At 39.6% G+C, this 13,442-nt stretch overlaps 1 protein-coding gene across 2 annotated transcripts in view; it reads left to right on the top strand.

The window, feature by feature from the left end:
- Positions 1-1,106: 1,106 nt before the first annotated feature.
- Positions 1,107-13,442, top strand: part of LOC137250933 (uncharacterized) — a 33,481-nt gene continuing 21,145 nt past the window's right edge. The window contains exons 1-2 of one of the 2 annotated variants that reach the window (XM_067784677.1): positions 1,107-2,634; positions 3,497-4,408. In XM_067784677.1, the coding sequence (XP_067640778.1) occupies positions 1,149-2,634; positions 3,497-4,269 (2,259 nt within the window). In that variant the 5' untranslated portion in view covers positions 1,107-1,148 and the 3' untranslated portion in view covers positions 4,270-4,408. Of the gene's footprint in view, positions 2,635-3,496; positions 4,409-13,442 lie in introns of those variants that run through there. The other variant, XR_010953118.1, reaches the window with a different exon arrangement.

Raw genomic sequence — 13,442 nt, 5'->3', positions numbered from 1 at the left:
CATTTTAATACCACATTTTGTCGTGTCATTTTTTTAAGCCGTGGACAACAATCGTGAGATTTTTTTGCCTTCCATGAAAATTTTTGTCTGTAAAATTCGTGTAGAGTAAAATTTGTTCATTCCCGCGTCAAATTATTTGTTTTCCGCCATTTGCTCGTACAATTTAAAGGGCCAATATTTCTTAATATGCTAACTAGGGCACGAAGTAGAACTGGCAGCGAAGAAGTGGAGGATGCCAACGAATCCTTTTCCGTCGCCGATAATACAATCTTAGAGAATGTCAATTCCCAAAATGCACAAGCTGCCTCTGCCGAGCAGTCTACAACAGGCATTAAGCTTCCATTACTGATACTTAGCATAGACTTGACTTGACTTGGCGTAAACTTGGCAACTTAGCCACGATTATACTCCACTTGGCGCATACAACCTGGCATCATAATCAGCGTTGAAATTTATTTTTAAATAAATGTCAATTTGTATGACCAAATGTCAAAATGAAATGGAAACAAACAAATGGCATCTCAAAATGTAAAAGTCACTTAGAACTTACATAGAAAATCAAAATTCAACAGACTTCTAAGTCAAGTTAAGTTTTGAGTAATCAGTAACATGCAATGTTAATTTAACAGAACTGTAAGTGACAGTTCGCAAGCCAAGTCAAGTCTATGCTAAGTATCAGTAATGGAGCCTTAACCATTGTTTACTATATAGTTTGGCAGCTTAATTCGAGGTTATGTTGCGAATAGAGTGGAAGGCACTCGCAGGCCGTGAAAATAGGCACTCGAATGGAGTGGAATGAAGAACAGTAGGAAGACCAGAGTTGCATTGGATCAATCATTGCATCAATATTAAAGATAAATTTAGAAGAAATAATTAAATACTTGAGTATAAGCAAACATTTTATTTCAATTACTTCAACTAAGGTGTCCTTGATGCTATATATTCCAAAATTATATCATTATATGTCTGTTTAAAAATTTAACTTGAATTTCCTTAAGATTTCCGTAATATGGCCATTAGTGATGTTTGTCTGTGTGTGCAAATTTTGAGCGATCAGCTGTTAGTTCCGCTACTTGGTAAAGTTTACAATGGGCATAACCAGCCAATTAGCCGCAATAGTAGCCAGTATTGCGTCACTTAGTGAAGGCATGAGGGAATTGCGCAACGAAACTCAAAATCTACGGGAGCGTGCATGTTCCGATTCCAGCAGTATAGGAAATGCATCAAATCAACCACCAATGGCGCCAGTAACTACGTCATCACTTGCCACACCGCCAATATCGCGGATAACATTTGCCAATAATATATCATCATGGCCGCCAGCAGCTACAGTTGCTACAGAAGGCAACATGTCACCAACTAACGCCCAGAGATTGCCACTTCCACCATCAACACCAGCCGCGCTTGTACAAAGAGAAACAGCGCAAGTATCGACGTCAGCAGCCATGCCATCGGCTACAGAAGCGCAATGGCGTGCTCAGTCAGGTCTAGATGGTTTATCAGCTAGCGGATCATATGCTTCTTCTGCACCACATTTTTTATTACAACAGCCGCAAGTATCAGCACATGCTTTGCCACAAGCATCATTGCACGCCACTGCAAATGCAATGAACCAGCCAGTATTTATGTCACAGCAGCCGCATGGTTATATGCGGGTACAGCCAACACCGCCTGCGCCATATAATATTGAGTCAGGAGTTTTGCACAGAACAAAGTTGTACCCACTGCCGGAGTTTGACGGCAATCCCGAGGATTGGCCGCTGTTTTACTCCAGTTTCGCCGACACAACACGTGAGTACAACTATAGTGATCGCCAAAATTTAATGCGCCTACAAAAGGCGTTAAAGGGTGATGCGAAGCTTGCAGTCACATCACTGCTTATCTTCCCAGAAAACGTACGAAACATATTAGAAGAGCTGAGATTTAACTTCGGTCGGCCAGAACTGCTGATTCGTGCGCAGTTACGTAAGGTACAATCATTTCCAAATATAACAGAGGACCGTATGGAACAGGTGCTGGACCTCTCCAATCAGGTACGCAATATAACTGCATTCTTTAAGTCAGCAAGGTGTGAGCAGCACTTAGTAAATCCGACGTTGCTTGAGCAACTTATTTCAAAGCTCCCAGCCTCGAAACAGTTCGAGTGGAGTAAACACGCATCTACGGTGACACCATTTGCCACAGTGGAAACCTTTGCCGAATGGGTCGGTAACCTAGCCAAAATAATAGCTATTATGCCAAAAGTTGCTGATAAGGCAACACATTCAACATCATTTAGAGCTCCTCGTCGATCGGATCAGAGACCGGTCATAGCAAGTCGCTTTCTACACAGTAGTCAGGGTAATATAAATCAACAATGGATGTGCATTGCATGCAATCAGCCACACTCATTGGAGGACTGTCCCCAATTTAAAACACGTAACATAGAAAATCGATGGGCCCTAGTCAAACGCCAACGTCTTTGTTTTGCATGCCTGCAAGGAGGACACAATTTGCAAATCTGTCAAAAGAAAAAGCGGTGTAATATACAAGAATGTCAACGTGTACATCATCGCTTACTGCACGCACCATCGAATACGCATACGGTCACATCAGCTACCACAAATAATGCGGAAGTCGTCCTCAGTTGCCAAGGTGAGTGTCGTCCCATTCTATTTAAAGTTATACCCGTCACATTATTTGGGCCGAAGGGTCACATGGAGACACACGCCATGTTCGACGAAGGCTCTTCTACATATGGTCGCCAAGCTTAAAAACCACCCACTGGAAGAAACTACAGGCCTGCCAAAATACTGCTCTCAGAATCGCCACGGGCTGTCTTCTTATGTCCCCAGAACACCATCTGCATAATGAGGCGAGAATACTCCCCATCAGGGAGAGAAATGAGATGCTGACCAAACAGTTTCTGTTGAATACCCAGAAACCTGGGCATCCCAACAGACATCTGATTGACGAACCAGCACCGCCTAGGGGCCTAAGGAGTCATCTCCGTAAGCATTTTGAGGAAATACGGCACCTGAGAACCCAGCCGTATGAAGCGAAAAAACACAAGCAGGTCCTTGGTGAACTCCATAGACAGGCGTCGGACCTTTATGTCGGGAATTGCCCGGTGAATCCAGTACTTGAAGAAAAATATCCAGAACTCGCAGAAGAGGAACGCATACTCCCCAGGGAAACGCGTGTCACTCTTGCTCAACTTCGTTCTGGATACTGTAACCGGTTAAACTCTTACCTATCCAGAATCAACCCCGACATACAAAATGTATGCCCTGCTTGCAATGTGTCCCCACATGACACCAACCATCTCTTTAATTGTAATGTGGAACCAACGCCTCTAACACCCCTTTCCTTATGGTCCACCCCTGTTGAAACGGCAAGTTTCCTTGGACTCCCGTTAGAGGATATTGATGACAATTTGTGATCGGTCGCGGCTATTAGGTGGGGCGAGCATTGCTACAACAACAACAACAACAAGGCTCTTCTATTTCTTTGCTAGAAGAAGACGTCGCTAATCAGCTGGGTTTGAATGGTCAATCATCATCACTAACACTACAATGGTATGGCGAGAACACAGCAACAGAGAAATCTCGCATAGTGTCGTTGGAGGTACAGGGTAATCAAGGCGGCGCACCATTTCCATTCAAGAACGTTCGCACAGTCAAAAGCTTGAATCTGCCTAGTCAATCGTTTCAAAACTATCGCCATTTTGGTAACTTACCAGTCGCCAGCTACAACAACGTAAAGCCGACGTTGCTCTTGGGTTTAGACAACAGCTTTCTCGGTATTGCCACCGAAACAGTTACGAAAGGGCCGAGCCAATTAATTGCCGCCAAGACAAAATTAGGATGGCTGGCTTACGGGCCAACTGATAAGATGGATTCGACTAGTCCACGGGTACTTATGATCAGAGACCCGCCTCTGTCGAAAAATATATGCAACATGGTCGAAGAATATTTTACATTAGAAAACTTGGGAGTGAAAGCAGCTGTTACCGAGGGAGAAGACGATATGCGTGCAAAAGCTATTTTGAAATCGACAGCAATTAAGATTGGCGACAGGTACGAGATTGGTTTGTTGTGGAAGCAAGACGACATTGTATTTCCACCTAGCTACGATATGGCGAAGAGACGGTTGCTTAGTATTGAGAACAAAATGAAGAGACGCACAGTTTTTGCTGAGAGTTACACCAAAGGCATGGCGCGCTACATAGAGAAGGGCTATGCCAGAGAGCTATCTGCAGCTGAAGTCAACAACAAAGAGCCCTCATAAACCCGGTAAGCTGCGCATAGTCTTCGACGCAGCCGCAATGGTCACCAACAAATCGCTCAACTCAGAACTGCTTAAGGGTCCGGAGCAAGCACAATCGCTCTTTGCTATTTTACATCGGTTTCGCCAAGGGTCGGTGGCAGTTGCGGGTGATATTGAAGAGATGTTCTCCCAGGTAAAAATCAAACCAGATGATCAGCACGCACAGAGGTTCCTGTGGGGAAACGACAGCAACTCTGATATACGGGTCTACGTAATGACCTCTATGATTTTTGGAGCAGCCCGCTCTCCCTGTTGCGCTGAATATGTTAAAAATACAAACGCGCTACAATTTTCGTCAACAATGCCAAGGGGAGCAGATGCGGTAGTAAGAAGCATGTACGTTGATGACTTGGTCATTAGCTTTCACTCGGAGAAGGAAGCCGAAATCATTACAAATGAAGCAATCGACATAAATGCAGCTGGTGGGTTGAATTTAAGAAACTTTGTCTCCAACAACAAAAGACTCCAAAGTCTTCTAAACGGTGCCAATAAGCCAAATGCGATCGTTAATATGGAGAAGCAATCAAGCGTTGACAAAATATTGGGAATGCACTGGAACTCGGAAAATCATTTTCAATTTTTCAAAATTTCTCCCGATATCTTACAGTGTAAGCGTCCACCCACCAAACGAGAGTTACTAGCCATAGTGATGTCGATTTATGATCCCTTCGGGTTTCTCGCATGTATAACAATTGCAGGAAAGTTACTGATACAAGCTATGTGGAAGCGGAAGATCCAATGGGACGAGCATCTACCTAATGATCTCGGAAGGGCATGGTCGACATGGTGGTCCATGTTCCAAAATATCAAAACACTGTCAATACCGCGCTGCTATGGAAATGTATTGCCAATCGCTGACGAAATCGAGGTCCATATATTCGTTGATGCAAGTTCAACAGCATATGCAGCTGTAGCCTATCTGCGAATGCGTAAAGGTCATCAAATTCACAATGCATTCATCTGTGCCAAATCTCGATGCGCACCTGTAAAAGGAATGACGATTCCTCGCCTGGAGCTCCAAGCAGCTGTGTTAGGATGCCGCCTAAAAACATTCATTCAGCAGAGCCATGATTTCCAGATTCATCGCTTTGCGTTCTGGTCCGACTCACAAACGGTGGTTATGTGGATACGCTCAAGGGAGCGAAAGTATAAACCCTTCGTCGAGCACCGTATCGCCGAAATTTTGATATCAACAAATTTTGACGCAACGCGAGCAACATTTACACAATGCTCATCACATCGATGGTTTACGGGGCCGGAATTTTTGCAACAAGGCACCGAGGAATGGCCGGGCGAGCCAGTTCAACTTGATACATCCGAGTGCAGTCATGAAGAAATACCAGAAAGAATTATGCTGTTATGTCAAACAGGTGACTTAATCAAATACACTAACTATTCTTGTTTTTTAAAGATAGTCAGAATTGTCGCTTGGATACTACGCTTTGTGGGTAATAGCCGCAGTAAGAGTCGTTTACGAGGAGAGCTAACAGCTGTCGAAGTCACTGAAGCAGAAAAGTATATTTGTCGCCAAATACAACAAGAATGTTTTCGAGCTGAAGTTGCAACATTGAAAGCCAAGCAACAACTTCCGAAGAGTAGTTGTCTCCACAAACTTACGCCTTTCGTCGATGAAGACAACATTATCAGAGTATATGGACGCATCGATTCAGCCTTTTGTCTACCATTGTCAGCCAGACAGCCGATAATATTGCCACAAAACCACTATGTCACGCGCCTGATCATGCAACAATTCCACGCAAGAAGACATCATCAAAACGATCTTTTAGTTATCAACGAAATGCGTCAGAAATATTGGGTGCCATCTGCCAAAAGGTTACTGAGGTCGATCAAACTAGCTTGTCCAATCTGCATCCGCTGGACTGCCAAACCCGTTGTGCCGCTAATGGGACAACTACCATCAGATCGCTTGACGCCCTTCGTTCGTCCGTTTTCATATGCGGGCGTTGAACTCTGCGGACCATTTCTGGTTACGATTGGTCACAGAACAGAGAAGCGTTGGGTGGTATTATTTACATGCATGACGACAAGAGCCATTCATCTCGAGGTAGCCGAAGATCTTTCCACCGACGCCTTCATCATTTGCTTAAGGAACTTCGTCAATCGACGCGGAGTCCCAGTGCAAATCAGAAGCGACAATGGCACAAATTTTGTTGGTGCCCAACGTGAGTTGAAGTCCGAAGACCGACTGTTTGATTTCGGGCGCATCGAGCAAGAAATTACGAAGCAGAATATTGAATGGCGTTTCAACTGCCCCGCCAATCCCAGCGCAGGTGGCTGCTGGGAACGATTGATACAGTGTGTTAAGAAGCTATTGCACCGCGTACTAAAGGAAGATGCGCCTCGAATCGAAACCTTCCGAACTGTCCTGATAGAGGCAGAGAACATTGTTAAAAGTCGCCCGCTGACAGATATCCCAGTTAGTCCAGAGGAGGAGGAGCCACTTACTCCTAATCATTTCCTGGTCGGATGCATGAACTCCACGCAGACACCCAGCCTGGATGAAGCCCACATCTGTCCGCGAAAGCAATGGAAGATTGCGCAAAATTTAAAAGATAGAATCTGGAAGCGGTGGATGGTGGAATACCTGCACAACTGTTGTGTCGACCCAAATGGAGGGAGGAATCCGATCCTCTAAAGCTAGATCAGCTGGTGATTGTCTGCGACCCTGCGCTGCCAAGAAGCCACTGGCAGATGGGTAAGGTGGTGGAAGTATTTCCTGGTAAGGATGGTCGAATTCGAAGCGCGGCCATAAAGACATCTCACGGAATCCTGCGTCGTCCAGCCAGCAAGCTAGCCGCTTTAAAGTATCGTGAATCCGCCGAAGATTCACTGGTCGGTGGGATGTTGCAATAAGCCACCAACGAAAGAGATTGGGGCAAAAATACAAAGTCACACACACACGTTCCACACGTCATACACCAAAAGAGCATCTACGCCGACAGGTCTGGCAACACATTTGGCCCTAAGTCGACGGCAGCACTGGCATGCACTTACCACACACACTTGTCAAATAAATATAGATACGTTGTATTAGTTGTCTGTATTGATATTCTTTTGTACTTTATTATATTTTTTGTAATTTGTCGTTATCCGTTATTCGTTTATAAAAAGACAAAGAGACTTTGCCGCTAAGGCCAGTTACATTTTAATACCACATTTTTTCGTGTCATTTTTTTAAGCCGTGGACAACACCGTTAATTTAGAATATTCGGAACATGTTCGTTTGATACTACCTCACGAGGCCCGAATATATCAAACAACATGCATAATATTCCAAATATAAACAGATGCCACAAATTTATATATGGAGATGAATGTTCCGAACATACAGAATGAATAAGTTAACAAGCTCAATGAGTACATTTCGTTATGACATCTCCATTATTTACTAATGACAATTTTACGTAAATCGATTTACTTGTCGAGTTTTTTACGTTGAACGATGACTTTTGAATTGGTTTAGGTTTCGTATATTCATAGGTTTACGAAAGCGCACGATTTCTTGTTGTCCTCAACTTTCATAAAATTACCTATGTTCAATGTTCAGCCATATTAATGCATCGAGGCATAGTTAATAAATTCACTATAAAATTTAAAAAAAAATGTTCTAAGGAATTATGCAGTTCAGTACTTATCGAGTATTTGTAAACTGATAGCTTCCTATTTCTACTACTAATATTTGTCGAAAAGTCGCAAAGAAACAACACAGTTAACGGATGTCAAGTCGATTTGGGAGCAAAATGACTGCAATTGTCAGAAAATTTGTCAGCCGAGCAAACCTCTTGTGATCATGACCATTTATGTTCTTTCCATGCATTATAAAAGTCGATACTTTCCAATGGCATTGTGAATTCATACAAGTGAAAAATCTTTCTATTCCTCCATTGCCATACCTACCTGTCAAATAATAGCAAACAGGGAGAATGACTGTCGCGAATGGCCAGAGAATGGAAGATAGGTTTGTTTTTTGCACGCGGTTACTAAACTGAACTGCCATGAATTGCCCATTTGTGTCTCAAATCAGTTTTTCTTTTAAATGTGTATACTGAAAATTAGACTACATATTAATAAAATTCATTTCTAAAATCTAGTTAATAGATAAAATCTGAGCAGCCAGTTAAGCAAATATTTTAAAATATGTAAAAAATTCAATAAACCAGTCGTCTACAAAAATGTTTAAAAAACACTGTTCAGCAAATAATTTAAGTAATCGAACAGCGATTGAACAGGTTATCGAGGCTGTTTACTATTGTGAACTTTTTTACGAGTAACTCTATTAAGGTTTTACCGTTTATCTATGTAAATTTTTTTTTTTTCAGAAAAGAAAACGCTATTAAATTAAAATTATCTAAAATAAACATAACTTGCACACAATTACATTTTGAATTTTATCCCCCTATTTTATTGTGCATGAGAGAATGTATTTTTTTCTTTACAATTAATGTGCTTTTGATTATGACTAAACCACTTAAAAGTAATACTCTATCAGCGCTGATAATTTTGATTTCAATATTATTTGCATTTATAGTTATACAAGTGCACACCCACTCAGCATTTAGGTGATTAAATTTTGGATTTCCCTACATATCAATACAATTTGATTACTCTTTCTGACTAAATAATGAGTTATTGAACAAAAGAAATGATCAAATATGAATATAGTTTTTCAATCACATTTTGGAATCATATTTGAATCAAATGTTTTTACTTTAGGTGATCACAAATTTTTAATCATTTCTCATTCAGATCTCTGAATCTTTTCTGACTATCTTTCTTGACTGAATAATGAATTTTATAATTGTTAAAATTTTAATTTTCATTGAAGATCTTATTTTTTTCACATACACAAATTTTTTCAATCATAAAGTTCAGAAAAAATATTTTAAAATTTGTTTCTTCAAGACAAGAAATAATGTAAATACTGCTCCTATCAAAAGATGTCCCCAAGCATTTCTCCACCTTCGACTTTCCAGAAAATACAAATCCAACCATTAGACAATACAAAGGTTGTGAACTATTTGAACCCAAGGTAAGTGAAACTCTCTTGACTTATGTACCTGGAAATGGCTTCAACATCCCGTACCATATGTTGACGATCATAGCGGATGCTGGCTGTTGTAGTCGCAGGTGTATATCGGTGAAGTTTGTTTGCGAATTACCTTTGGTTCAAATAGCTCACTTCCGCATGCTTTCTTCCCCTGATTAAATAAGATGTAGTATCTTATTTTGTATGAGATATGAAGAATAAATGCATGATAATCGCATTCAAAAATGATTCACAAATCTCAACCAAAACGATTGAAATATGTTCACGAGTATGATCAGAAAATGACTGTGAAAAGCATTCAAATATTACTCTTAAACAATTAAAGGTCAATTTTACAATGATATCAAATATGAACAAAAAGCGTTTCGAAATATGAATCATAAATGGTTATTCAAGAATAATCACATTTATGGTACACTTTTCTCCCGACGATACATTAACTTTCGAACAGAAAATGCTTTTAAATTTGAGAGTTTTAAATCATCTTGGGGTATGACATTTGAATATTTTTTGATCAAAATTTTCAAAAACTGCTGGCTGGGCAGTTTATTGTTGTATGTATGTAAATCATTAACTAATGATGTATGTATGAATGTGCTGTATCAAAGAAGTTCCAAATATCATCACATATGAAAAAAAAAAATTCAAGATAATTTTTAATCAATTCTATTTTTTGTTTACCTAGGGCTTCATTCTCTATTACGAAGCAAACGCTCGTTTCGTCTCCGAGGCGCAGCTGGTTCTTACGTAAAGAAAACGGGAAAAATTGTATTATTTTCAACAAAAACTAGGCAAAACAAAGAGGGGGCTTAGAATATACCGGCGGTAGGTATGCATGTCGTAAGAGGCGATTATAATACCAAATTGATTCAAGGGGTTGTGTAGCGCAACCCTCTCAAGGAGATGCCAGTGCAATATATAGCTTCTCCAACCCAATTGTCAACCTCACTTTTCCGTGGCGAATCCTGTTTCACTAACAGACGAGGCTCTAGGAGGGAGGGATGGCCTGAAGGTTTAATGTGGCCATATAAATCGTTCCCGAGATGGTCGGGCTAGCACCTTAATGGTGCTGTGTTACCGGAGCGTAACGGATCTGTATCCGGCAAAGGACCATCACATCGATAACACTCCTCAAGGCCTTCGGGGAGTATCTTTATCGCTACAACAACAACAACAGTATCATTTAATGTATCTATTGGAGATCAACGATATAAATTCCTCTTGAAATCGGACAGCTGTTGGTGCGATTGCTTTGAAATAAATGTTTGCCAGCATAGCCAAATTTAGGCCATCTGCAAAATTATCTACAGCAGCACGACTATCTTTACATGCTCTCACTTTTTTCAAACATACATAAATAAATTTAATTTGAAATAAATTTAGCATTTCCAAATGCCTTTTTTAATTTTTTAAATGAAAATGTCAAAATGGCAAACAAGTATTTCCAGAGTTTTAAAAGTTTTGCAACTTTGAAAAACTTAAGGCTCCATTACTGATACTTAGCATAGACTTGACTTTACTTGAGAACTGTCACTTACAGTTCTGTTAAATGAATATTGCATATTACTGATTACTCAAAACTTGGCAACACTTAACTTGACTTAGAAGTCTGTTGAATTTTGTTTTTCTATGTAAGTTCTAAGTGACGTTTACATTTTGAGATGCCATTTGTTTGTTTCCATTTCATTTTGACATTTTGTCATACAAATTGACATTTATTGATTATGATGCCAGATTGTATGCGCTAAGTGGAGTATAATCGTGGCTAAGTTGCCAAGTTTACGCCAAGTCAAGTCAAGTCTATGCTAAGTATCAGTAATGGGGGCTTTAACTGATTCTCATGTTTTCAAATAAGTTATTTATACAAGTGGCGAATGTTTGAAAAAAAAAAAACCTTCACAATAGTAAACAGCCTCGATCACCTGTTAAATCGCTGTTCGATTACTTAAATCATTTGCTCAATAAAGTTTTTCAACCATTTTTTAGAAGACTTGTTTATTGCATTATTTACATATTTTAAAATGTTTGTTTAATTGGCTACTCATATTTTCTCTATTAACTAAATTTCAAAAATTAATAATATGTGGTCCGATCTGCTGTAGATTAGAGTTGCCAAATATCCGCGTACCTGTGATTTTGTCACAGCTACTGAAATATCACAGTACACTTCAGCGACAGCTTACAAGGAATATTCGTGACTGATTGCTTGTGACAGCATTTATTTCCCGTTACCAATCACAGACTCAAACATAGCTCTCATCACAGGAACAAATCGCTTCTATGCTATGAACCAATACAATGAGCAAGTTGCTTAAGCTGCGGCTGAATAACAGTAGATGTCCCAAAAAATTACGCAGAGTTTACTATTCGCAACACAATATAAAACTGAGGTAATTCTATATGACAGCATGACACTGCTTATACGCATCCAAAAATATCGAGAGAGCTGTTAAAAGACGCGTATTAACCTCGACAACAATAATCCGAAGGCGGAAAATAAAAACTTTAGCTCGTTCAAAAAATATTAACGAAAAACCGGAAAATGACCCCGGAGTGCTCCGAAACCGGTTTGGAGACCAAAACTATATCCGCGCAAAACAACTTATGTTCACAATTTTTTTTTGTGGGTATGACAAAATCTTCAAAATTACAACAACCACATGAAAATTTCCAATTTCTTTCGCAAATATCTCTCGACAGACCCACAATTTTCATTGTGGGTATGACAAAATCTTCAAAATTACAACAACCACATGAAAATTTCCAATTTCTTTCGCAAATATCTCTCGACAGACCCACAATTTTTATTTTCCGCCTTTGGATTATTGTTGTCGACACCTCTCTCATCTCTCTTTTGACACCTCTCTCGATATTTTTGGACGCGTATTAGCAGTGTCATGCTGTCGTATACAATCACCAAAACTGATTCCTGTTGGCGTGGTATTTGTTTTTTTTTTTTTCAGTCACAGTCATGGTTAAAAGCCGCTGTGACTGAGAGGTCACAATCACAGATAACATTGTTCCTCAAAAATCACGGGATCAGCCAACATTACTGTTGATGCATTTAAAGGAAAAGCTGGTTTGAAACACAAATAGGTAGTTCAATTTATTTATATCGACCAAAAAAACAAACCTTTCTTCCATTTCTGGCCATTCGCGACAGCCATTTTCCCTGTCAGCTATTATTTGACAGGTAGGCATGGTTCAATTATGTACAGGTTGGCTCATCTCATCAGCTGATTTTATTTATGTCATTGCATGGTCGAAGGGATTGTCAAAAGGAGCTGGCAAACTCAAAATAAAACCAACACATTGGCAGCATTTTACTTACACATACAAAAACTGCTAAGTTTTATGTTTCCATTTCATACCATTCGCACCAACACCAATACACAGATTTTGACAATTTGAACAGACATGTTTTGTTGCTTTACAGATGAGCCAACCTGTATATAGTTGAACCATGACAGGTAGGTATGGCAATGGAGGAATAGAAAGATTTTTCACTTGTATGAATTCACAATGCTCTCGACTTTTCCTTGACATAACGTAAAAAACGTAAAGGGCCCATTACTCATACTTAGCATAAACTTGACTTGACTTGAGAACTGTCACTTACAGTTTTGTTAAATGAACATTGTATGTTACTGATTACTCAAAACTTAGCAACACTTAACTTGACTTAGAAGTTTGTTGAATTTTGATTTTCTATGTAAGTTCTAAGTGATATTTACATTTTGAGATGCCATTTGTTTGTTTCCATTTCATTTTGACATTTTGCCATACAAATTGACATTTATTTTTTATTTTATTTATTAATTTTTACACTCATAAATTAATTGTAGTACTCAAAATTAACTTTGTTTAAAAACCACCACTTTTTGTAGCAAATATTTAACAATAAAATGACAGCTGGAAAACAGCTGATTATGATGCCAGATTGTATGCGCTAAGTGGAGTATAATGGTGGCTAAGTTGCCAAGTTTACACCAAGTCAAGTCAAGTCTATGCTAAGTGTCAGTAATGGGCCCTTAACAGCCGAACATAAATTATAGAGAAGAACATT

This window comes from Eurosta solidaginis, chromosome 1 (genome assembly GCF_040869045.1).
Source record: "Eurosta solidaginis isolate ZX-2024a chromosome 1, ASM4086904v1, whole genome shotgun sequence".
Taxonomy (NCBI): Eukaryota; Metazoa; Arthropoda; class Insecta; order Diptera; family Tephritidae; genus Eurosta; species Eurosta solidaginis.
This window is presented reverse-complemented; position numbering and strand designations above follow the sequence as displayed.